Source organism: Equus asinus, chromosome 7, assembly GCF_041296235.1.
Source record: "Equus asinus isolate D_3611 breed Donkey chromosome 7, EquAss-T2T_v2, whole genome shotgun sequence".
Classification (NCBI taxonomy): domain Eukaryota; kingdom Metazoa; phylum Chordata; class Mammalia; order Perissodactyla; family Equidae; genus Equus; species Equus asinus.
In genome coordinates, this window is record NC_091796.1 from 85,900,171 (window position 1) to 85,922,191 (window position 22,021).

General features: G+C 47.4%; 1 protein-coding gene across 2 annotated transcripts in view; it reads left to right on the top strand.

Annotated features, from left to right (window-relative positions):
- Positions 1–369: 369 nt before the first annotated feature.
- Positions 370–22,021, top strand: part of ADCK1 (aarF domain containing kinase 1) — a 112,003-nt gene continuing 90,351 nt past the window's right edge. Inside the window, exons 1-3 of one of the 2 annotated variants that reach the window (XM_014846732.3) lie at positions 370–490; positions 8,494–8,639; positions 10,690–10,773. In XM_014846732.3, coding sequence (XP_014702218.2) covers positions 8,505–8,639; positions 10,690–10,773 — 219 coding nt within the window. In that variant the 5' untranslated portion in view covers positions 370–490; positions 8,494–8,504. Of the gene's footprint in view, positions 491–8,493; positions 8,640–10,689; positions 10,774–17,717; positions 17,838–22,021 lie in introns of those variants that run through there. The other variant, XM_070514126.1, reaches the window with a different exon arrangement.

The following is a 22,021-nucleotide window of genomic DNA, read 5'->3' on the forward strand; positions in this document are numbered from 1 at the left end:
AGTCGATAAACAGAGGTCAATGCATGAGTGAAACGGGGCCAAAGATAACTAAGATTAATCAGCACGTTCTTACCATTCAGCAACTGTCAGTAAATTTCTTCCTTGTCTACTTGTCCTAATACCTTATTTAAAATACACAAACCCGCAACTCCATCCTCCACTGAAAGCCAAATCTATGACCTCTTGGAAAGCCTTTTGAAAACAAGTTTTCAGGAGGATTCTGTGTCCGCAGCCCGGGCCATCTGACAGGTAAAGCGTCTGTGATCCCTCTGTCTCCTGCCAGTGGAGCTGCCCAGGGGGACCGCGGTGGTTCTTTGGCCCGAGTCGTCTCGGCTTAGGGAACCAGGAAGGACTACAAGTCCCGGCAGGCCGCGCGGCGCCTCGGCTCAACTGAGCGCAATCAGAGGGTGGAGGAGAGCCAGGTTCCCTGCGAACCCAGGCCGCCCGGCTGCGGCAGGAAGCCCGGCGCCGCGGCTCTGCTTCCCTCGGGGTGAGTAGGGGCAGCCCCTCGGAGGCCGGCGCAGAGCCCGGGCACCCAGGGCCGCACGGCTTGTGGAGCGCAGGGGAGCCAGTGTAGACACTCTGGGCGCCCGTCTCTGTTCGGGCCGCTAGGAGAGAACCCCCCCGCCAGTGACCTTGTCACGGGGGGCCCAGCGCGCAGTCACGTGGTTCGGGTGACTGGCAGTGCCCCGCCTCCCTGCGGTGACTCTCCAGCCTGGCTTGTGGGCGGAAGCGTGGACTGGCTACTTCGGTGGCGGGGAGCTGGAGGAGGGTTCACCCAGATGTCCTCACCCCCTAGGTGGTCTGTGGGCTCCAGACGCAGGCGGCTGGGGCTGGAGCATGGTCTGGGCAAGAGCAGGGGGCGACACAGATATCCCGGCCCTCCGCCTGGACGTGCGGCGTGCCCCAGAGCGGCCCTTAACTCCAGCGCCTTGTAGGGCCCTTAGTGCTGATGACAGCCCGTGTATGGGGAGCAGCCTTTAGAAGACACCTAGTACACCGCTCTCCCCAGGTTCAGTAGCATTTACTTTCCATTAACTAGGAGGTCATGCAATTCAACAAGTATTTATTGATCACCTCCATGATGCTTGGCGCTTAGTGGGCACTCAAGAAATATTTGAAAGTGAATTAGACTTTGTGTCTTCATACATTTTCTTTAAGCATTCTCTTACTGCGGTAGTTCTCAAACTTTAGCGTGCATCAGAATCATCTGGAGGGCTTGTTACAATACACAATGCTGGACCCCATCACCAAAGTGCCTGACTCAGTAGGTCTGTGGTGCGCAGCAAGAATTTGCATTCCTAGCATGTTCCCAGGAGGTGAGGATGCTACTGGTCTGGGGCCATACTTTTGAGAACTACTGTTTTATAGGAAAAAATCCTGTGAATTAAAGCACCAACTCTTTACTCCTGCTTATGGGCCTTTCTGTCCTTGTTTGCCATTTTAACTTTTGGTGTTATTGTAAACATGTGCATCTTACTTTGTACACTGTTAATTCCCCCCACATTACTTTATATACAGATTTTCATGTCATCTGCACTTGTGTCACTTTTCCTGGATTACATCATATTCTGTCTTATTGTGTCACTATTTGCTTGGCCATTTCTCAACAGCCCTCAGTCCTCACAGATGTAATATTTGACCTCTGCTGGGAGAGTTTACTTTTTATTCCCTTCTGATACACACTTATTTTCTTGTCAGACAAAGGGCCTGTAAGATAAGAACAGTGCTTGGTTCAGACATCCATTCCCTCCTGCTTCCCTCCCCCCCAGCTCACTGAATAAACCTCCTGGGTTTAGATTTCCATGTCAGAGGGACTCTAGTGACCCACCTCAGGGCCCAGCAAGCCTCTTCTCGCCCGCTCTGTGCTCTCTTGGTTGGAGCAGACACACTTGTATTCAAGTTCTGGCTCCATCACTTACTAGCTTCCTGGCCAAGTTTCTTACCTTTTCTGAAACTCGACTTCCTTATCTGTAGAATGAAGCTCTAAGAGTATGCACCTCAGAATGTCGCTGTGCCAGTTACATGAGATGTTTCCACACTTGGCACTGTACCTCTCCTACTGGAAGCTCACTTACTTTTCTTCTCTTACTGTGGCTCGCTCTTTGCACTTGACTTTCCATGTTCTCCCCGCGTCCCCCTTTCCCAGGACGCTGCGTGGAGAATTTCTCTTCCTTGCCTGAGTGAGATTTATGTTCCCTGTCTACTTTGGGATCTTGGCATCAGTCACCTTCTTTTATTTAATCAATATTGATTCAAGCACCTTCTGTGCATCAAATACTAGGAAAAGGAGTGTGATTACATTTGGACTACATGGTTCTCTGTAGGGCAGGGCAGGCCCTAAGACTGCTCAGGCCAACTGGGTGGTCCCTAGGTATTGACTCAGCATCTTTCCAGACTTGAGACATGATGGTATCATTCACTGTGTTTGCTTTTTATCCGCATCAGTAGCCGGGTTTCCTTGAACACCTGATCACTGTCTCCAAGGGCATTATTGGATCTTTTCCAGGCTTGGGAGCAGACCAGACGAAATAATGCTCATTTGTCTAATAGTCTCTCTAGGAAATGGGAGGAGGCTGTGGTCACTTTATGAGATTAGTGGAATTAGAGCCCTAAGTTCCTTTTGTAGGGGAGGAAGAAAATTCCTCTACCCACTCTAGGTCCTTTTGGCTGGGCTACAAATTAAATTGACATGAGACAGAATAACAGGAGAAAATCAAACAAAGCTTTGTAATGTGTGTACGTGGGAGAAACCCAGGAAAACTGGGTAACTTCTCAGAATGGCCGAGCTGCCAGCTCAAATATCATCTTCAGCTAAAGACAAAGGAGGATGTTGTGGTAGTGGTTTGGGACTTCAAAGGGGAGGAAGGCAATTCACATGGAGATGGAAAAACAAATGTTTGGTGAACAGAACTTTGATAAGAATGGGCTTAGTGAGGACTGTCACAGTCTACGGATACCCAGAGTTATCTATGGTGATGGCCTGTCCTGGGGACAGACCTTCTATCTTAAATTCTTTTAGGCAGTTAGGAGGAAGGTCAAAGTTTCTTTCAGTCTTTTGTTCTATCAAGGCAAAGAGACACATTTTGGGGTGGCCAATTTTGATCCCTCACACTTTCCTCTGTGGCCATTCTCATCTGTGTGCCTAGCTGGGAGAGCTGCTTCTAGGCTTATTGTCCTGGAATGTGGCATGGGGAGGAGGCTGCCAATGGGTGGTAACTGAGAAGGCGAAATCCCCTGTGAAGGGTACGTGCTTGGTTCCCCATTTAGTTGTATCCAGGGGATGGAACTTTTGTTTTACCATCAACTTCACATTTGTAGAACTTTCCAGACTCTCCTGTTGCCTTGTTTCATGACCTGCTGGGGTGTTTCCTGAGGTCCAGGGAGATGGATTTCAATTGACCTGACAATAGCACAGCTCTCCTGAATGTTTCACAGACTGGAATCGGTTGTTTCTGGTGAGGTGCACTGGTTGATCTTGTGACACGCTGTTGATTTCCAGGACTCCAAGCAGCATCTTCCACATGCCTGGCACTCTTTGAGGTGGAGTGGGGAAAGGGTCAGAAATCTGGTCCCTGCCCACAGTGATTGATCTGGTTACTTGTAAATGGAGGTAAGAATGTTGGTGATCGGAGGTCTTTGAGTCCCTGTCAAGGAGAACGTGTACCATAAAGAGAAGGGTCCAAGCTCTTATTCTGCCATTTATTATCTGGTCACCTGGGGCAAACCACTCACCCTCTCTGATCCTTGGTTCCTCTTTTATACCTGGGGATGGTAATAATATTTGTTTACTTCTCTGGGTTGTGTGGACCATCTAATGAGATGATGAGTGCAAAGGGCTTTGTAAAGGTTAGTTATTGCTAATATTATTACCTAATTATTAGGTTTTAGGATCTTGGTGGCCTCAGACACTACCTCCCCCCCCCCCCCCAAATGTGCTCTTATGAGAGGTAACTCAGGTGAAAGTCAAAAAGACAAGTAAACAGAACAGGGCAGGTGATTCATTAGCAAAGGATTTAATAACGAAAGGTGTTTTTCATCGACAGACATATTTCACGGCTGGCAGGGTCTTTTAAAATACCTGGAGGGAAGCAACTCATTTGCATGTTAAAGACTCGGTGACACCTTATGGAAAACTCCGGCCTCCAGTCTATTTAGACACAGTTTGGCTCCTATATCAACTATTTGGTGTTTTTCAATTTCCACCTCTTTTATTACTGAGGACATGTGCATGAAAACTGGGTCTTGGGAGTTATGTCCGCTTCGCTGCTGCTTCCCCACTCAGAGGTGGTCTCAAGACTAGTGATGGTGCACCAGGAGGATAGGGTTTAGAGGAGGCAAGGGCTGGGAGGTGGTGCTGGGGGTGACTGGGCAGGATGGCTGTTGAATTGTCAGCCCTGGGTATGTGATTCTCCCCTGGAGACCTGTGCTGTTACTGGCTCTGCACAGGCCTCATGGGGTACAGTTTATCCATTCATTGATTCATTCATTCCATAAATACTTTTGGAGCACCTACTGTGTGCTAAGCCAGGGTTGGGTAAACTATGGCTTGAGGGCCAGACAGGCCAGGCCACACCGAAGACTTTATATCTTGTCTGTGGCTGCTATTTGCTTTGCGCAACAATACAGTTGAGTTGTTGCGACAGAGACGTTTGGCCTTTGAAGCCAAAAATATCTACTGTATGGCCCTTTACAGAAATAGTTTGCTGACCCGTGTTATAAGTAGGGAGAACAGCAAGTGCAAAAGCTAGAGGCTGGGCCGTGCCTGGCATGTTTGAGGAATAGCAAGGAGGCCAGTGCCACTGGAGAAAGTGGAAAGGCCTGAGAGCCTGGAGGGAATTGGGAGTCAGATCAGGTAGAGCCCCATAGGCCATGCCAAAGCCTTGGCTCTTCATCTGAGTGAGGTGGGAGCCTGGAGAGTTTAGAGCTGAGGGCTGCGTAGTTGGACTTAAGTTTCCATGTTGAGAATAGACTGGGGAAAATTCAATCATGCATTGATTCAATCATCTATTTATTAGCAGACTTATTTACTCATTTATTTATTAGCAAACTCGACCCTTTGCCTTTAGTGGAAGAGGCAAATGTAGGACCAGATCATTAGAGATAAAGGCAGTGCATAATAAGACCAAAGAGGAAAGAGCAACACATTCTGAGTGATCGGCTTCATAGAGAAATAATAATAGGTTTAGTGGGGAGGAATCTTTTTGGAGATGAGGTTAGACAGGTGGGTTGAGATGAGAATGTGGTGGGCCTTGAATGCCTTGGTGGAGAATTTGGGCTTTTTGATGGGTGGGGGGGAGGTAGGAGTGATATGAGTGCTCTTGTGGGTTAGGATGATGTTAGCTCCAGTGGCAGAGTGAGGGTTGGATGGGATGTGGAAAAGTGTTTGGAATGGGGAATGGTTGAGTCGTTCAGGCAAGGTATGATGGCCTCCCTCCCCTCCTTTATTAATTGTATAAGTTTATGCTAAATCCTGATCCTCTGGGTGCTAGGAGTTCTTTTCCATAAGCTCTTCAACTTTTCAGAGGAGAAGAAATGATGTTTAAAATAACAATAAAGAAGTCTTGTTTGGTGAGCAGGTTAGGCACTATGTTAAAGCAGCATTTCATTTAGTTCTCACAACGACCCTATGAGGTAGGTACTATCAGGCGCTCCCTTTTGTTGATATTACCCAGAGGCTCCAAGAGGTTGTGACTTGCTCAAGGTTACGCAGCTGGTGAGCAATAGAGCCAGGATTCTTCCTGTCTCCAGAGGCTGAGTTCTTAACCACCAGTCGCTCCGTACTACCTTCTTAACATGGCTTCTCTGCAGGCCCCACAGGAAGGTCCCTGGATCCCCCCTCGTGGACCTTCTTGCACTGATGATCTTGAAGAAGGAAGGTGTGGAATGAGCTGAGGGCGCTCAGCCTCATTTAAGGCCTGCTTCTGGGTCTGATCGGGAACCTATGTCTTGGCAGAAACAAGGTAGAGGGTGAACTGAGCATGCCACCCCTCTCGATAGAAAATACTAAAGGTCGAGGGTGGAGAGAGCAAGGTGAAAGGTGGAGTTAGGGGGCCTGCCAGGATTTTAGAAGTGGGGCATGCAGAAGTCCTCTGGGAGCTGACAGGCAGGGGACTAATAAGATCCTTTACCAAAACCTGGCATTGGGTGAAGAAATAATCATAATAAAAACAACAACAGTGTTGGTGATAATAGTAGTTGCTATTGTGTTCTTACTGTGTAGGTGGCACCTTGCTAAACATGTTGCATGATTTCCTCATTCCTTACCACCCCACCAAGTAGGCACTGCTGTCGTCATCCCCGTTTTATAGGAGAGGTCACAGTCACGAGATTCAGAGAGAGTCAGCAGCTAGCCTGCTTGCCCAGTGTGTAAGTGACTGTGTCGGGACTCAAACCCAGGCCCGTTGGACTCTGGAATGCACGTTCTCAACCACCGTGCTCTCTTGTTGGAAAGGAATGAGGGATAGTGAAAGGAAGGTTTTCATAAAATAAAGAAGATATAAAGACGGTAAACAGCATGCTACAAAGCAAGGTTTTAATTTATTCTTTTTATTTACAAACCCCTTTCTGGCAGAGTTAGGAGCTAATCCCAGGAGTTGGGCCAGAGCATTTGTGTTTAGGGAAAGAAATGAGTTTCTTAAATTATTTATTTAAAAATAATTGTTTGCAGTCACCCTTGTGGGATGAATGCAGTCACCTGGGGTTGGGGGTGGGTAGGATAAACTTAGAAGGCTTGTTTTTTGGGCATGATTTCACTGATGAATTTGAACACATGAAGCCTCTCCTTATTAAAAAGAAAATATTTAGAAGAGTAGTTGTCAAAGTTCAGCTTGCATAAAAATCACCCAGTATCTTATTAGAATGCGGATTCCTGAGCTCACCCCCAGAGTTGGTGATTCGGTGGGTCAGGGGGTGGACTTCAGAAAACTGCATTTTTGAAATGGCACCCAGGCTGATATTTTTTGCAGGTGTTCCTCTGACCATACTTTAGAAATGCTGGATTAGGAAAAGAAGACCACAAAGAGAAAAACACGAATTATAGAAAGTGTTAAGTCCAGAAAGAGTCAGGAAAGGAGAGAAAAAGAAACAGAACAGGTAGGAAACATAGAAAGCATGGAGGATGGCAAAATTAAATTCAAGTACATACGTTATTATATTAAAGGCAAACAGAAAAAAAACAACTATATGCTGTTTAGAGAAACAGTATAAAATGTAAGTTGAAAGTAAAATAACGGAACAATCTATCTGTGGATACTTAGAAAAATCCGTGGCTATATTATGCAGCATGAGTCAAAATAGACTTTAAAGAAAATGAAGACAAGGCTGTTTGTAGCAATAGTTTCCATACAAAGGGGAAACAGAGGCACAGAAAAGGGAGGTGTTGGCCACAAACTGAGTCCTAGAGCACAAGCCAACGGAGTGATGACCTGAATTTTCCTGCCCTGTCTGTGCAGGGTTTGCACCTGTGGGTGGCCTGGTGGTACACTTCTCCTGGGTGGGACTTCTCCCCTGGCAGCTGCAGCTGTAGCCAAGGATTTTCGTCGAATACAGAATCCCCAGGAATTGAAGGGGAAGCAGTCCATTAGGTGCAAAGGCCCGAAAGAATGAATGAGCAGCCACCTGGTGGAGGGTGGGGAATGCCTTTAGGTATCAGGGAGCCAGGATCCCACTTGATCCCACTGACCAGGGGCATGAGTTTGGCTAAACAGATCAGATCAGCAGGTGAACACTGAATTCCTAACCTTAAAGCCCCCTGCAGGACTGTGAGTGGACAAAGAAGTCAGAGTCTTTGTCACTCTCTCAAGGAGCTCTGCCTAGACAAGGGCAGTCTACTCTAACCGAAATAAATATTTTGAAAACCAGCCAGATATGGAGGGCTTCCCTGGCTGCTTCTGACCAGCTGCCATTTTTGCTGTGGCCTGACCACTTCTGACCTGGGCAGAGAGGCCTAAGGACGCCTGTGTCTGCATCGTGGTGGTATCATAATAGTTTCAAGTAAAGATGGTTTGCATTCTCCTGCTTTTCTAATCTGAAGTAGCATCCTTCGTCGCATATTCCTCATCCTTCCTCTTTCCCTTTTTGATTTTCTTCTCGGCACTTAATAGCAGCTGCCATTCTAATATATTATATGTCCAAGTGCTTATGATCTGTCACCCGCTCTAGAGTGTAAGCACCACATGAGCAAGAACTTTGTCTTGTTCACTCTCCCCAGTGCCTTGAGCAGTGCCCAGCACTGTTGAAGGAAGAAGGGCTTTGAGAGTTGACTTGTGCCAGGTACTATGCTCAGTGTTTTATATACTTGATCTCATGTTATCCCAATAATTTTTGAGGTAGGTATCATCCTCTGTTACAGATGAGGAAACTGAGGCACAAGGCGATTAAAGAGATGACCCAAGGTCATACAGTCTCTTAAGTGGCAGAGCCTGGGTTTGGATCCTCGTCTGACTAAGTATGAAACTCAACTGTTCTTCTTTCCCTGCTTTCCTTCCGCAGGGTCCGGGGACATGGCCAGAAGGGCTCTCAGGCTTGCTTCATGGACCAGCATGGCTCTTGCCGCCTCTGGCTTCTACCTCTACAGCAACAAGTACTTGGACCCAAATGACTTTGGCGCTGTCAGGGTGGGCAGAGCAGTCGCTACGGTAGGTTTTTCTCATTTTAGGGATGGCAAAGGAACTACAATATTACTTGCAGGTGTTCATACACGTGGCAGATGGACACGCTGGGCACACATGTGTGAAGGTCCATGTGTACCCTTGCATGTGCAAAGCTCCCTCTCCAGAGTTGCACAGGCATGGGTGTGCACCCTCATGCACCTCTATTTCTGTATGCACAACCTCTGCCATCCTGAAGTTAAATGGAGCAGGATTGCTTGGGGTCTCTGTTCTGAAGCCTTACATTTTAGGTTCCGTATCTTATTTTCATGACAGATTCAGGAGACTGTGCTCCTCAGCAAATGCACGTGGAGGGAGGACATTGCAGGACTTTTCTACCAGAAAACTTGGTCTCTCCCCAGTCGGTGAATAGTTCCTGAAACAGGGCTCATACTCAGAGCCTTTAGGTCTCGGAAAACTTTGGGCATCCCCTCTAATCCCCAAACTGGGAGTCTGAGTTGACTCGTGACCATTGGAAGTTTTCTCCAGTGGCTCAGGAACAACCTTCTGGTGTGATCATGTCCTCTTAACTCTGTGAAAGGAGGCTCCCCCAGACATGCCCATATAGTTGCCACGTTGGTGGGTAGATTGCCCCATGCTGCATGCTTTCTTTCCTCCTTGGTGTGCTGCAGGATGAGCTCGTCCTTTCCTCCCCTGGATGTAGATATTCTCTGATGCACAGCCTGTTTGAGTGGTTGTCTAACTATTTCCTTAGTAGTCAGCATTGTCAAGTCTTCTCCCTGGCCTGGCTCAGAGGGAGGCCATTGATGTGATGCCTGTCCCCTGTGGTCAGCTGAGTCATAGCATCAAGACAGACAAATAGGTAACAGGCCATGGAATATGAAATGATTCCCGGGTGTTTACCGAGTGCCTTGCCCAGCATTGTCTTATCTGCTTTTAGGGGTAGAAACAAATTCTTCCATGTAGACTCAGCTTTGAAGGAGCTTTCAGTTGAGAAGTGTACACGTGAATGAGTCAAAAAAACCCTAAAGCCGTGTATGGGTCAAAATGAGTGACTCAGGTGACCACTGCTACGGGACCTCAGACACAGGAGCGAGCCCTGTGGCTTGGGAGTCAGGATGAGTGCCCTACGGGATGCAGAGTTTGAGAACCTTAGAGATTTGAATAGTTGGCAAGGGAGGAGGAAGGTATTAACCAGTGCTTTACAAACCATCCACTAGGCTGTGCTTTCTTTAAAGGTCAAGGGCTCTGGTCTTGATCAGCCTTTGTGTACGGCTCAGTGATGGGCTTGCTGGTGGTTGTGTTCAACAAGTACATGTCAAATGGAATGAAGCTTTGAGGGGTGCAGGCAAAAGAATGGACTCCTCTCCACATCAACCTTCTAAGCCCCTTGACTTCTAGGGGCCTCAGCTGCTCAATTCTAAAAATGAAGGTTTAGGCTGGGTAACCCCCAAGCTCCTCCATGCCTGAGATGTCTGACAGCCTGTAATTTTCTGATTCACTAAGGATGAGGGGCCCTCTTCTGGAGTTTTGGCTGAGGGACCCAGAATGAAAACTTAGTGCTATCAGAGCAAACATAAATATGAAAAGATGTTTATTTGTGATACAGAGAAGTAGGATAAGTTTATCCAACAGCATCCATTCAATGAGTATTTACTGAGCATTTACGTATGTGCCTGGCACTGTAAAAGGTGCAGAGGGTACGATGATGAACAGGAGGGACAAGCCCCTGTGCTTATAGAGCTGACCTTCTAGCAAAGTAGAGACAGTCCATATACAAGGAAACAAATGGGCAGGTAATTTTGGACGGTGGTTTGTTATGATAATAATTCAGTGTTCTTGGTGGGGGGGATCAACTTTAGATTGGGGATCTCTGCAGAGGAGGCTTTTGTGCAGAGCCCTGAATGCCAGGAAGATGCCAGCCTGGCTAAGATCTGGGGGCAGCTCACCTTAGGAGTGGGACTGTCCACTCCCCAAGCCGTACTCACCTGTGTCAGGGGCCTGCAGCTGCAGGGCGTAGGCAGAGGAATAATATTTGATGTCTGGGTGCTAAGCGTTTGTCTTCCTTGGTTAACAGACAGCTGTCATCAGTTATGACTATCTCACCTCCCTGAGGAGTGTCCCCTATGGCTCAGAGGAGTACTTGCAGCTTCGATCCAAGGTAAGGGACCTGTGGGACCCATCTGAGCCGGGCCAGGACTGGATAAGTCCTAAGTGGCTGCAAAGCCAGCAAGCTCCCTGTGTACAGCTGGAGGTGGGCAGGGGGCAATGTGGGGATTGAGGCTGGGGGCTTGGACAGAAGGAAGGGGACCATCTCCTCCTTCACTTAGGGGTGTTTTAGTGCTGATCAGCTGGGCTGCCAAGCCGACATCAAGCTGGATCCTGTGGTACTGAGGTTATGAATCTACAAGGGGCTGCTGGGGAGGCTAGTGTGTGTTTCTGGGGAGCACGAGTGTCTGGGATGACTCAGGAAGGATGTAGGCTCTGTCCCTGAGATAAGTCAGCTGGCTCCCAAACTGCTTTGTCAGGCAAAACCCGACTGAAAGAGGTTCATTGCTGTCCTGTCCTCTGAAGGCTGCATGAGGGCCTCTTGTAGGCCTCCGAGTGGAGCTGTTGACCCCACACGTTCTATCCTCACTTGGAACAGGGCAGTTGATCTTGATGCTATGTTTCGATGTCCCAGAGAATTGGGGGATCAGGCAAGAGGACATTTTTGTGGATGTAAGTTGAGTTTGGGGTCAAATGTAGATACCTTTGGGTCTTCTAGAGAGAAGCTTGTGATAGATCTGTGTGTCTTTGCTCAGCCTGGAATGCCCTTTGCCTCTTAGAAAATTTCTAGTCATCCTTCTGGACTCAGCTCCAACATTTCCCTTCTGTGACACCTTCCTTCTCCATCTTCTAGGTAGATGGAATAATTAATTTTTAAATTTTTATTTAAACTTTTCATTATAGACATTTCAACCATTAAAAAGAGTAGAGAGAATAGTATCATGAACCCCTGTGTAACTATCATCCAGCTTCAGAAATGATGACGTTTTGCCAATCTTGTTTCATCTACTCTCTCCTTTGTTTATCTGTTTATTCATTTATTTTTTATTCATTTATTTATTCACTATTTTTTGCTGAAATATTTAAAAGCAGATCTCAGGCATTGTCTTATTTCATCTATAAATACTTTAGTATGTATCTCTCATAGATAAGGACGTTAGCAAAAACTGAACTATGATACCACGATCCAACCTAACAAAATTAAAAATAATTCCTTAATAACCTCTAATAACTAGTCCATATTCAAATTTCCCTTGTTGTCCCCAAAATGTCTTTTTTTTTTGAGGAAGACTAGCCCTGAGCTAACATCTGCCAATCCTCCTCTTTTTGCTGAGGAAGACTGGCCCTGAGCTAACATCCGAGCCCATCTTCCTCTACTTTATATGTGGGATGCCTACCACAGCATGGCTTGCCTTGCGGTGCCATGTCTGCACCTTGGATTCGAACCGGCGAATCCTGGGCTGCCAAAGCGGAACGTGCGCACTTAACCACTGCACCACCGGGCTGGCCCCCAAAATGTCTTTTTAAAGTTAGTTTGTTCAACTCTGGATCCAAACAAGGTGCATGTGTTATGTTTGGTTGACATTTCCTAAATCTTTTAAAATCTCTAATGTTTCCCCTCCCTGCCCTCCTTTTTTTTGGTTTTCTTTTAGCTGTTTGCTTGTTGAAGAAACCGGATCATTTATCCTGTAGAGTTTTCCACATTCAGGATTTGGCTGATTGCATCCTCAAAGTGTCATTTAATGGGAAATAGATTTGCGTGGTATACAATTCAAAATAGATAACATTTGATTGTACAAAATGATCCTTCTGTCCCTGTTCCTCAGGTACCCCCTTTCCCTGCCTGGAGGCAATCCTTATGTCCCATGTATCCTTCCAGAGGTATCTTCCTGTTTGAATTTAATCACTCCATCTTCTCTGTTCTGCCCCTGATGATAGTTGGTTACATGTCTTTCTCTCTCTAGACTATAGATTCCTTTAGATCACGAATTGGGTCTTCTTTGTCATATTTTCTACCTTTAGCGATGATGCCTAGGACTGAGCTGATTTAATGTCTGTTTCAGTGCCAGGCTGCGCCCTGCTAGCTCCTTGCCTTGGGAGAGGCCCCAGAATGAGTGCAGGGTTTGTAGTTAGAAGACCTGAATTTGTGCCTTGATTTTGGGAAGGTCATTTAATCTTTTGGAGCTGCCGTTTTCCTTATCTGTAGACTAGAGACGGTGATACCACCTACTGAGGATGATATAGCTAATATCTGAGTTAGTGCCTTGTGAAATGTAAATGTAAGGCAGGGATCAAAAATAAGTCAGATGTCTGCTAGAAGGTGTGCTCCATGAGGACAGAGACTTGGTCTGTGTTGTATATTTCCATGTCTGCAGCACCTACAGCAGTGCCCAGGACACAGTAGGTCCTGAATAAAGGCTTGTTGAGTGAATGAATGAATGAAATGTTAGTATTTATTGGAAGATCTCAAAGCCTCTGCCTATGAGACTTAATGCCCCCCTGCTTTTCCCTTGTCATACTGTGGCGGCTGTGTGTTGTTGTGATGCTGAAAGCTATGCCACTGGTCTTTCAAGTAGCATCAGGGTCACCCATGGTGGACAGGTTTCAGCAGAGCTTCTATACTAGATAGACTGGGAAGAAGGACATGGCCACCCACTGCTGAAAAATTGGCCCTGAAAACCCTATGAGTAACAGCAGAGCATCGTCTGATAGAGTGCCAGAAGGTGAGAGGATGGTGCAGAAAGACCGGGCAGGGTTCCGCTCTGCTGTCCACAAGGTCGCTAGGAGTTGGAATTGATCGGATGGCATTAACAACAACAAAAACTTTTCCCTGCCCCCTTTCTCCATCTAACTAGTGCTGTGGGCTTTGGAACTCACCACAGTGACATTCTGCAGAGAGGCCCAGGCCAGGGCAGGGGGGCAAGGCCCCTGCAGAGGAGGCAGGGAGATGGGCGTTTTGGAGACAATTGCCCTTCGTATGTAAGTCAGCTGAAAGGCGGTGGTGCAGCGGCTCCTGGAAAAGTCGACAGCTTTGGGGGATGCAGTAAGGAAAGTGCAGCCTGGCATTTGAGAAGAGGGCAGCACGAGGTGGCTGGCACCCGATAACAGGGTGAAGGCTGCTCCCTGGATCATGCTTGGGAAGTGGGAGCCGGCTGGCACTAAAGAGCACGAGTAAATACCGTAGGAGTGTTTTCCTCCATCGGAATGCTTATCCGTTCTCATCCGCGTGACTGATAAAGGAGTGAGTGAAGGGTAAGACATAATTATCTCACTTGTCAAGCCAGTGTCTCCAGGTCCCAGAGTATGCCAGAGCTGGGAGATGAGCTCGGCAGGCAGTGACTTAGAGGAGCACTTTCAAGGTTGGTGCGCAGCTGGCTGGGCTCTTGGTGACTCAGCTCCTCAGGAGTGGGTGGGAGCTAACGTGAAGGAGTGTTTTCTAGGGGTCCAGTGGCACTTTGCTAGGCACCTGAGATGCTTTGGAGAATCAGACTCCTGGTGCTCAGGGTGCTTATAAACAGAGACGACAGGTGTGAACTTGTCTGTTCATAAAGCAGAAAGAAGTTGTGGCTGGTACAGACATCCAGGCAGTGGGCTGGGGAGGCTGGACTGAGTTGATTCTGACCAAGGGGTTGGGAAGTAGTGGACATATGTTAATTTTGCAGCTCAGGAGCCATTCTTGTTTTGGGGAGCAACGTCCGAACTTTTCTTTGGGGAACCACCCATATCTCAGGTCCTCACCATGAGGTGTGAGTGGGGCTCACTCCATCCTCAGCTCTGTGTGACTTAGGCCATCAGTGGAGTCCATTCCTCTGGCCCTAGAGATTGATTCAGGGATGGGCATCTGAGCCAGTGCTGGCCAGTAAGCATGTGGTCCAGGACTTTTAAAGGAATAATAACTCTGTCCTTTCTGCTGGGTTCACTGACAGTATAGGATGTTGGCTTAGAGCTGCTGGCAGCCATCTTGCCACCATGAGAGGAAAGCTCGTCTGTGAATGGAGCTAGTGTTGTGGAGAGATGTATCATTTGAATCCCTAGGTCAAGCTGAGCCGACTACTGGACTTTTTACTTATGTGTGCCAGGAAGTTATCTTTTTGCTTGAGATAGTTTGAGTTCAGTTTTCTGTTACCTGCAACCAAATGAGTCCTGATACCCTGGAGACTCTTGGAGAAGCCTGCTGGATCTTAAAGCATAATTAGTGTTTTGATAGTTCACAGAGGGACCAGTAACTTATGGGTAGAAGTGAAATTCAGAAATTCCAAAGCCTAGAGAGAGTGAGGAGAGGTTGGGTTGGTGCTGGCTAGAATTCCAGCCATTTAGCACCTGGAGCCAGATCCTTTGGCTGCTGGTCCCTCACCAAGGACCTCTGCTTCCCTGTTTGTCAAGTGGTGGCAGTGGGCTTTGCCCCAGAAGAGTTTGTAAGAACAGAGACGAGAAGCTTTACCAAATGAAACATTGGATTATTTAATCCAGCCAGACAGGAGATCCAGAAGCACAGTTTGCCTCGATGGCTCCTAATCGTTTTAATGAACAAGTTAATGATTTTCCGTATTCCTTATTTCTACATTTATTAATTGGAATTCTTCTGTTACAAAGAGCTGTCCCGTCTCCCTCAGTGGTTTAATTATTTTTATCCGTGTGAACTTGTGGGTGTTTATTTTATTCTATGGGTTACAATCCAAAATAATCATTATTTTTATTGCTCAAATTGTTCCAACTTTGCCCATTGAGAGCCCCTTCAGGTTGGCTCCTATGTTCTTTTGATACGCGACCATCGTTTTTTGAGCACTGTCTTAACTTTCTGATACCACAAGATGCCCCAGGCTCATCTTGTGTTGTCCTTGCCCCAGCCCTGGAATCAGCCACTTCTCCAAGGAGTCCTGGTCCTACTATGGGACAGTAATATTTAGAAACCAATCTGTGGATGCTAGAGATGCATACTGCTACTGGGGTGCCATTGTTTCCAGGTCCCCCCAGGAGACAGACCTAGGAAATATCTTTGTGTACATTTACTCATGCATACACACTTCTATCTATTAAAAAACCATGAGTTCAGACCAATGTCTCCAATTCCAATCTAACATTGCAGAGTTCATTTTAGTTTTCTCCTTTTCCTTACATGAACATATTTCTCTGGCAGTGAGAAATCTGTCTCTTATTATCTACAATATGTTTATTTATTTGTTCAACCCTAGTATACCCCAACGTAGTTTAGACCCCCGAGGCATAGGAGGAACAGAGAGAGTGACCTAAAATGGGTAAGACTAAATGAATTGAGGGTCATTTGAGCTGAGTTTGGAAAGGTAGGTAAGATTGGAACATGTAGCTTTGGGGACAAGCTGATTTTGGCTGAGGTAGATGGTAAAATTTTGGGGATTATCTATAAGAACCAGAGATTAGTTCAGTGTTGCTGGAGACTAAGGTATGGGTGAGTGATGGGGCATAAAGGCAAACAGAATTAGAGCTAGGTTACAGAGTGACTGAAGGCCAAGTTTTATACCATAGACAGTAGGGAGCCATGGAAAGTTCTATAGTAAACTTTTATTAAGCCTTCAATGAATGAGAATGCATAAAGTTATCAGTTACTGATTTTTTTGGTGAGGAAGATTAACCCTGAGCTAACATCCATTGCCAATCTTCCTCTTTTTGCTTGAGGAGCATTGTCCCTGAGCTAATACCTGTGTCAGTCTTCCTCTGTTTTGTATGTGGGACGCTGCCACAGCATGGCTTGATGAGCGGCATTTAGGTCTGTGCCCAGGATCTGAACTGGTGAACCCCAGGCTGCCAAAGTGGAGCACATGAACTTAACCACTACACCACCGGGCTGGCCCCTGAATGTTTTTTGAGCCTCAGCTTTGTGTCAGACCATGAGAAGAAGTGTGAGTGAGAGAGAGAGTGAGTTAGATTACATACGCCTTTTCCTTCCTTAATCAAAGTGCTAATATAGGGAGGGGACCTTGATTGCTGCTGTGACTGGGCAGCTTTTTGGCTGAGTTCACTTTCCTGTTACTGGGTAGGTCACAGGGCTCCCGTGGGATCAGATGCATCAGGTCGACAGTATGTGAGTGTCATATTAGTTACTATAGTACTTAATATTTGGGCTTGAGGAGGTAGCGATTAATGCTCTTTTCCTCCTTGCCTGAGAAGCAGAACCAAGGTGATGCAGGACTCTGCCAGGTAAAGATCAAAATGTCAGCTTTATTTCTGATAAATGCTGGGCTGGAGCATGTGGCTTGGGTCTGTGAGCAAACGGGCTTGTTGTACTTCACCCTTGAATTTGATAGACTTACCTACCTAGGCACAGATGTGGCTGGACAAGCCTCTCAGATGGGGTCTGCCTCTTAGGGTAGGGAGGAGCCGAGTACCAATGCTCCAGGGGAGGAGAGGGTAGAGGATGAGCTGAGTGTGCTCTGTTTCTTCTTCAAGCCCGCCAATCCCATTGGAGATTCCTCTTCCCGCAGGAAGTGAGGGAGAGGTCAGGAGCATGACATCTCTGATGGGCACCCCTCCAGGTGCTCGCTTGAAACTTAGCGATAGGAGATTCGCCTGCAGTGTTTACCTTCCCAAGCGGAAGTAGCTGTAAGTTTGCTGTAAGAACCTTTTGTGCCCATTAAATTCTGCAAACCTTTACACCTGACCTTGTTCAGGGGCTTGGGTATGGGATAACACTTTCAGCATTACTGAAATCTGCATTTAGAGGGAGGGGTCATATGCTGTCACCCTTTAGAACCATGGCATATGGTAGGGTGTTTTCGGGGAAGAGGGACTCCATTTCTGACCAGTGAATATTGGTCAGAGGAGTAGAGGAAGGGGCTAAGGTAGGGTGATGACTCTATTTATAATTATTCCGTTGAACTTGAGAAAGACATCTTTGGCATCAGCAAGCTCAAGTCTCTAATGTTCAGATGTGGAACTGGGGGTCCAGAGGCGTGATGTGATTTCTTCAGGGTCCCCCGCCGGTTTGTGGCAGATCATGGACTTGGTCTTGGTCATCTGGATCTTGCCAATCTCATGTTCTTTGCATTTTATAATCGGTTGTCTCTGTTGATCCACTTCTAGCTTGGGGGAAAGCACCAAGTTGGATGGAAAGTGGAACCCAAGATGCCAACTAGCTCCTCCTGCTGGGCTTGCTTCTCTCACTGGCCCATCCCTGCTGTGTGAGGCTCTCGCGCTGCCTAGGTGGGTTTGGGCAACACTGGGGAGGAGGAAGAAGGGCAACAGAGTCTCCTCTCTGGAATTCTTTCACTCATTTATTCAGTTAATTAACAAATATTAATTCAACCAATAATTGGAATCTCCATTCCCCAGTGGAGGGGAGTGTAGACCCTCCAAAGGAATCAGTAGGTGCTAGCTCTTTGCTTTGGGAAAGGGTTTCAACTCTTAAGCTATTGAATAGCTGCCAGTTTGGAGGGTAACCATGGTACCAGCTTAGTGACGGTATGAGAATTCAATAAGCATTTTAAAGATCTTGTTGCTGTGCAAGGGGAACTGTAGCAGTGTCTGGCTCTTTAGGAATATTCTCTGAAACCTGGGACTGTCCTGGCCAAACTGGGGCATGACATCACTATTCTTACATCCATCTCTTATTCTGACCAACATTGACTGAGCTTGCTATGCGCCAGGTCCTCGTGAGGCACAGGCTCAGAGGATATAAAGGGAAATAAGACTTGCCCTCTGTCTTCCAGTTGCTCACAGTCCAGCGGGGGAAGCAGGCGTGAAATCACCAGTTGCAGAAGGATCGATTTGTCATCATTCCAGCTCTGGCCCCTGACAGCAACTAACTCCCAGCTAAGAGGAGCAGGAGACAGCAGCCCTGCACGAGAGGGTCCCCTAACCCAGACTGGGACGTGGGGTGAGGGCGAGGGGTACATGCCCAGGCAGAGTGTCCTCTGGAGTAGTGGTGTTGAATTGTGCCCCAGTTCCTTTGCACGTGCAGTATCTGTCAATCTGGTGTGGAAGCTTTTCAGTGAGTTTTCGTGCACTCTGTCCCTCAGACCCCCTTTTGCTGCTTTTGCTTGTCACCATGGAATATTTGCCTGAGAATGTTCTGCATAGAGGAGGAGGAAAATTGAATCCTGCTGTCTTGGTGACTGGCTTTCTCAGAGTTTGTGATAATTTCTGCAGGAGCATGAGCTGCATTTAATTTGCTCTGGTTGGGTCATCTAAGGACCAGGCCTGTGGAATAGGGAGTCAGAGCCTGTGATTGAACCAGCGCCTCCTTTTTAGCTTTCTTTGTACCCAAACTTTTCTGAGTACCGCATTGCAAGCTTCCACAACTTTCTGCAGTGGCCCTGACCCAAAGGCCTTTCTGATTTGGGAAGAGTTCCATATGAGTGGGCCCTTGGGCCTTGGTGTGGTCTGGGGAGAGACTTCGTGGGGTCCAGTCCCATCATTGGGGACCCTGGGGGAAAATGTGGCATGACTTGAGCTGGTCCCTGGAGAGTGGGCTCCCTGTGTGCTGGCTTCTCTGTAGTGCCCAGGCAGGCCATGCAAAGCCAAGTTACCCTCTTGATTGCTGTAGACTTGTCAGTGACCTGTGGACCAGGGCCAATAACAGGATCCCATCTGGCTATGTCTGCATACCCCTTGTCTGTTTAAGAACATGTGAAATATATAAGACCTAAGAAAAGGTATAAAAAATAATTTAGCAATGACCCTTGTACCCATTGCCACATTTCAGAAATGATACCTCACCTACAGGTGTAGCCCCTGGGATTTCTTCCCTAATTCCAGCCTTCCTCTTGCATAACCAGAAGCAGGCACTATCTCAAATTCATTGTTTATCATTCCCATGCACTTCTTTGTCACCAACTCTTCATGTATTTGTATGATATTTTTCATTCTATTGACTCTTTTTTCCTTTACTTGGTTTTATCCTAAGCAAACATATCTGAAATTACAGGTTTGATAGGCTAGCTATTTCTTTTTTGGGAGAGCTAATGCACATACAAATAAAAAGTGTCGTGGGTACCACCCAAGATTGCCTCCTGTACGACTTTTCTGCACACCATCACTGGTACTGTCACACTTTGAGAAGCACAGGCTGCACCATCTGTGGCAGATGCTGAGCCAAACTCTGGCTTGCAGCCACCATTGCCTCTGTCTTTCCCCTGCTGGGTTTGGCCACTCTCTTTCCAGCTCTCCTCCTAGCTCACTCTGTTTATCTCCTGGGGCTGCTTCGGGCTTGAAGCTGCCTGATGGGATGGTATTTGCTGCTGTTGCTCAGAAGCGGTGATCCTTTTCCAAAGGCCGCAGCTGAAATGAAACAAAACGAGCCCCTGGGTTTCTGGTGATGGGAGGCCATTGCTGTGTGCTGGGCATCTCTCCATCCTGATCAGTGCGATGATCACCATTAGCTAATTCCTCATTTGCGCATGTCTGTGGCTCGCTTGCCTACATGGGCTGCCTGGACACACAGGGCTGGCTTTCTGCTGCTCCAGAGCTGTTCTCCAACTGCCCTGCCCCCTGGTTCTTGTGGGATGTGTGGAGGGCAGAGCGCCCTACTCCCCAGAGATAGTATTGTGTGCAGGTAGTGCATTAACTTGCACCTAATGGGGCAGGAGCTGGAGAGACCCCAGCTTCAGCCTGTCCTTGCCCATTTCAGACTCCATCGCAGACTAACCATGGCTGTGCTTCTCATTGCTGGTTGCTTTTCCCACTGAAGACTGCCCCCAGTTTCATTCCTGCCCTGGACTCGGTGACTCCCTCACATCCAGGCTGTTTCTACCTCTCTTGAGGGTAGTGAAGGGAAGTGAGATGAAGCTGCATGATGAATGATTCAGGGTAGCTATAAGCTAGGACTTCCTCACAGCCAAGGGACTTTAATCCTGGAGTGGGTTACCACAGACAGTTGTGAAATCTGTATCTGAAAGGGTGGCTTTCCAGAAACAGGAGAGATTTTGTGTCTGGCATGGAGGTGGGAACGTGACAGCTCACTGGTGGTTTCCAGCGTGTCAGATGAGCAGAGTCACCTGGGGAGCCTTATAAATGCAGATTCCTAGACCCTTTTCTCCCAAAGATTTGTTTCCAGTGATTCTGGGGAGAGGCCTGGAAAACTGTATTTTTAATGAGTTCCCCAGGTGGACTTTTTTTTTTGCTTTTTCTCCCCAAATCCCCCTGGTACATAGTTGTGTTTTCTAGTTGTAGGTCCTTCTGGTTGTGCTGTGTGGGATGCCACCTCAACATGGCTTGCTGAGCAGTGCCATGTCCATGCCCAGGATTCGAACTGGTGAGACCCTGGGCCGCCAAAGTGGAGTGTGTGTACTTAACCACTCGGCCATGGGCCCGGCCCCACCAGGGGGACTTCTGATGTTAAAAACAAGTGTTTACACTGACGGAACGCTATGGGAGAGGTTCTGTGCTAAGAGCGCTCTATTATCTCCTTTAACTTTACAATGATCCTGTGAGGTAGATACTATTGTTATCATCCCCACTTTACAGATGAAGAAACTGAGGCACAGACAGATTAACTGACTTGTCTAAGGTCCACAGCTAGTAGGCAGATGTTTAAGTTTCCTGTGATTGCCGTAACAAATTACCACAAGTTGGATGGCTAACAACAACCGAAATTTATTCTCTTATGGTTCTGGAGGCCAGAAGTCCGAAATCAAGGTGCTGGCTGGGCCATGCTCCTTCTGGAGGCTCTAGAGAAGAATTCTTCTTTCTGCTTCTAGCTTCTGGCGGCTCCAGGCATTCTGTGTGGCTGCATCACTCCGATCTCTGCCTCCATCTTCTCTTTTCTTTCTTATAAGGACGCTTGTCATTGGACTTAGGGTCTCCCTGGGCAATCCAGGATGATCTCATCTCAAGACTCTTAATTACATCTGCAAAGGCACTTTTTTCCAAATAAGTTCATAGTCACTGGTTCTGGGGGTTCAGACATGGGCGTATCTTTTGGGATGCCCACCATTCAACCTACTACAGGGTCTTGGATTTAAATCCCAAATAGTGTGGTTCCCAAGCCTGTGCCTGGAACCACTCGACTTCCCAGCTCTCTCCTCTGGACCAGACAAGCTTCCCGGGTTCCTCTAGGCCAGCAGTCGAGGTCTGGATGTCCTTGTTATATTGGGGAGTTTGAGCCTGTGTCAAGCCTTGGCAAACCAGTGTCTTCCTCCACCCCTCTCCCATCCCCTCAGCCGCCTGCCATTGCTCCTGAAACCCTTTGGGCTGTTCATCTCAGACTCTGAAATTCCACCCCTAATGTGCTCAGGAGGTTAGGCCGCAGGGCCCATGAGACCAAACGCGTTCTGGCTTTGGGCGAGATGCACTTCTCTTGCCTCAGTGGACACGTCTCCAAAGTGGGAGTCGCTGGAGGAGCAGGGGTGGAGGGAAGGCCCTCAGAGAACTAATAAAGTTGATGGAAG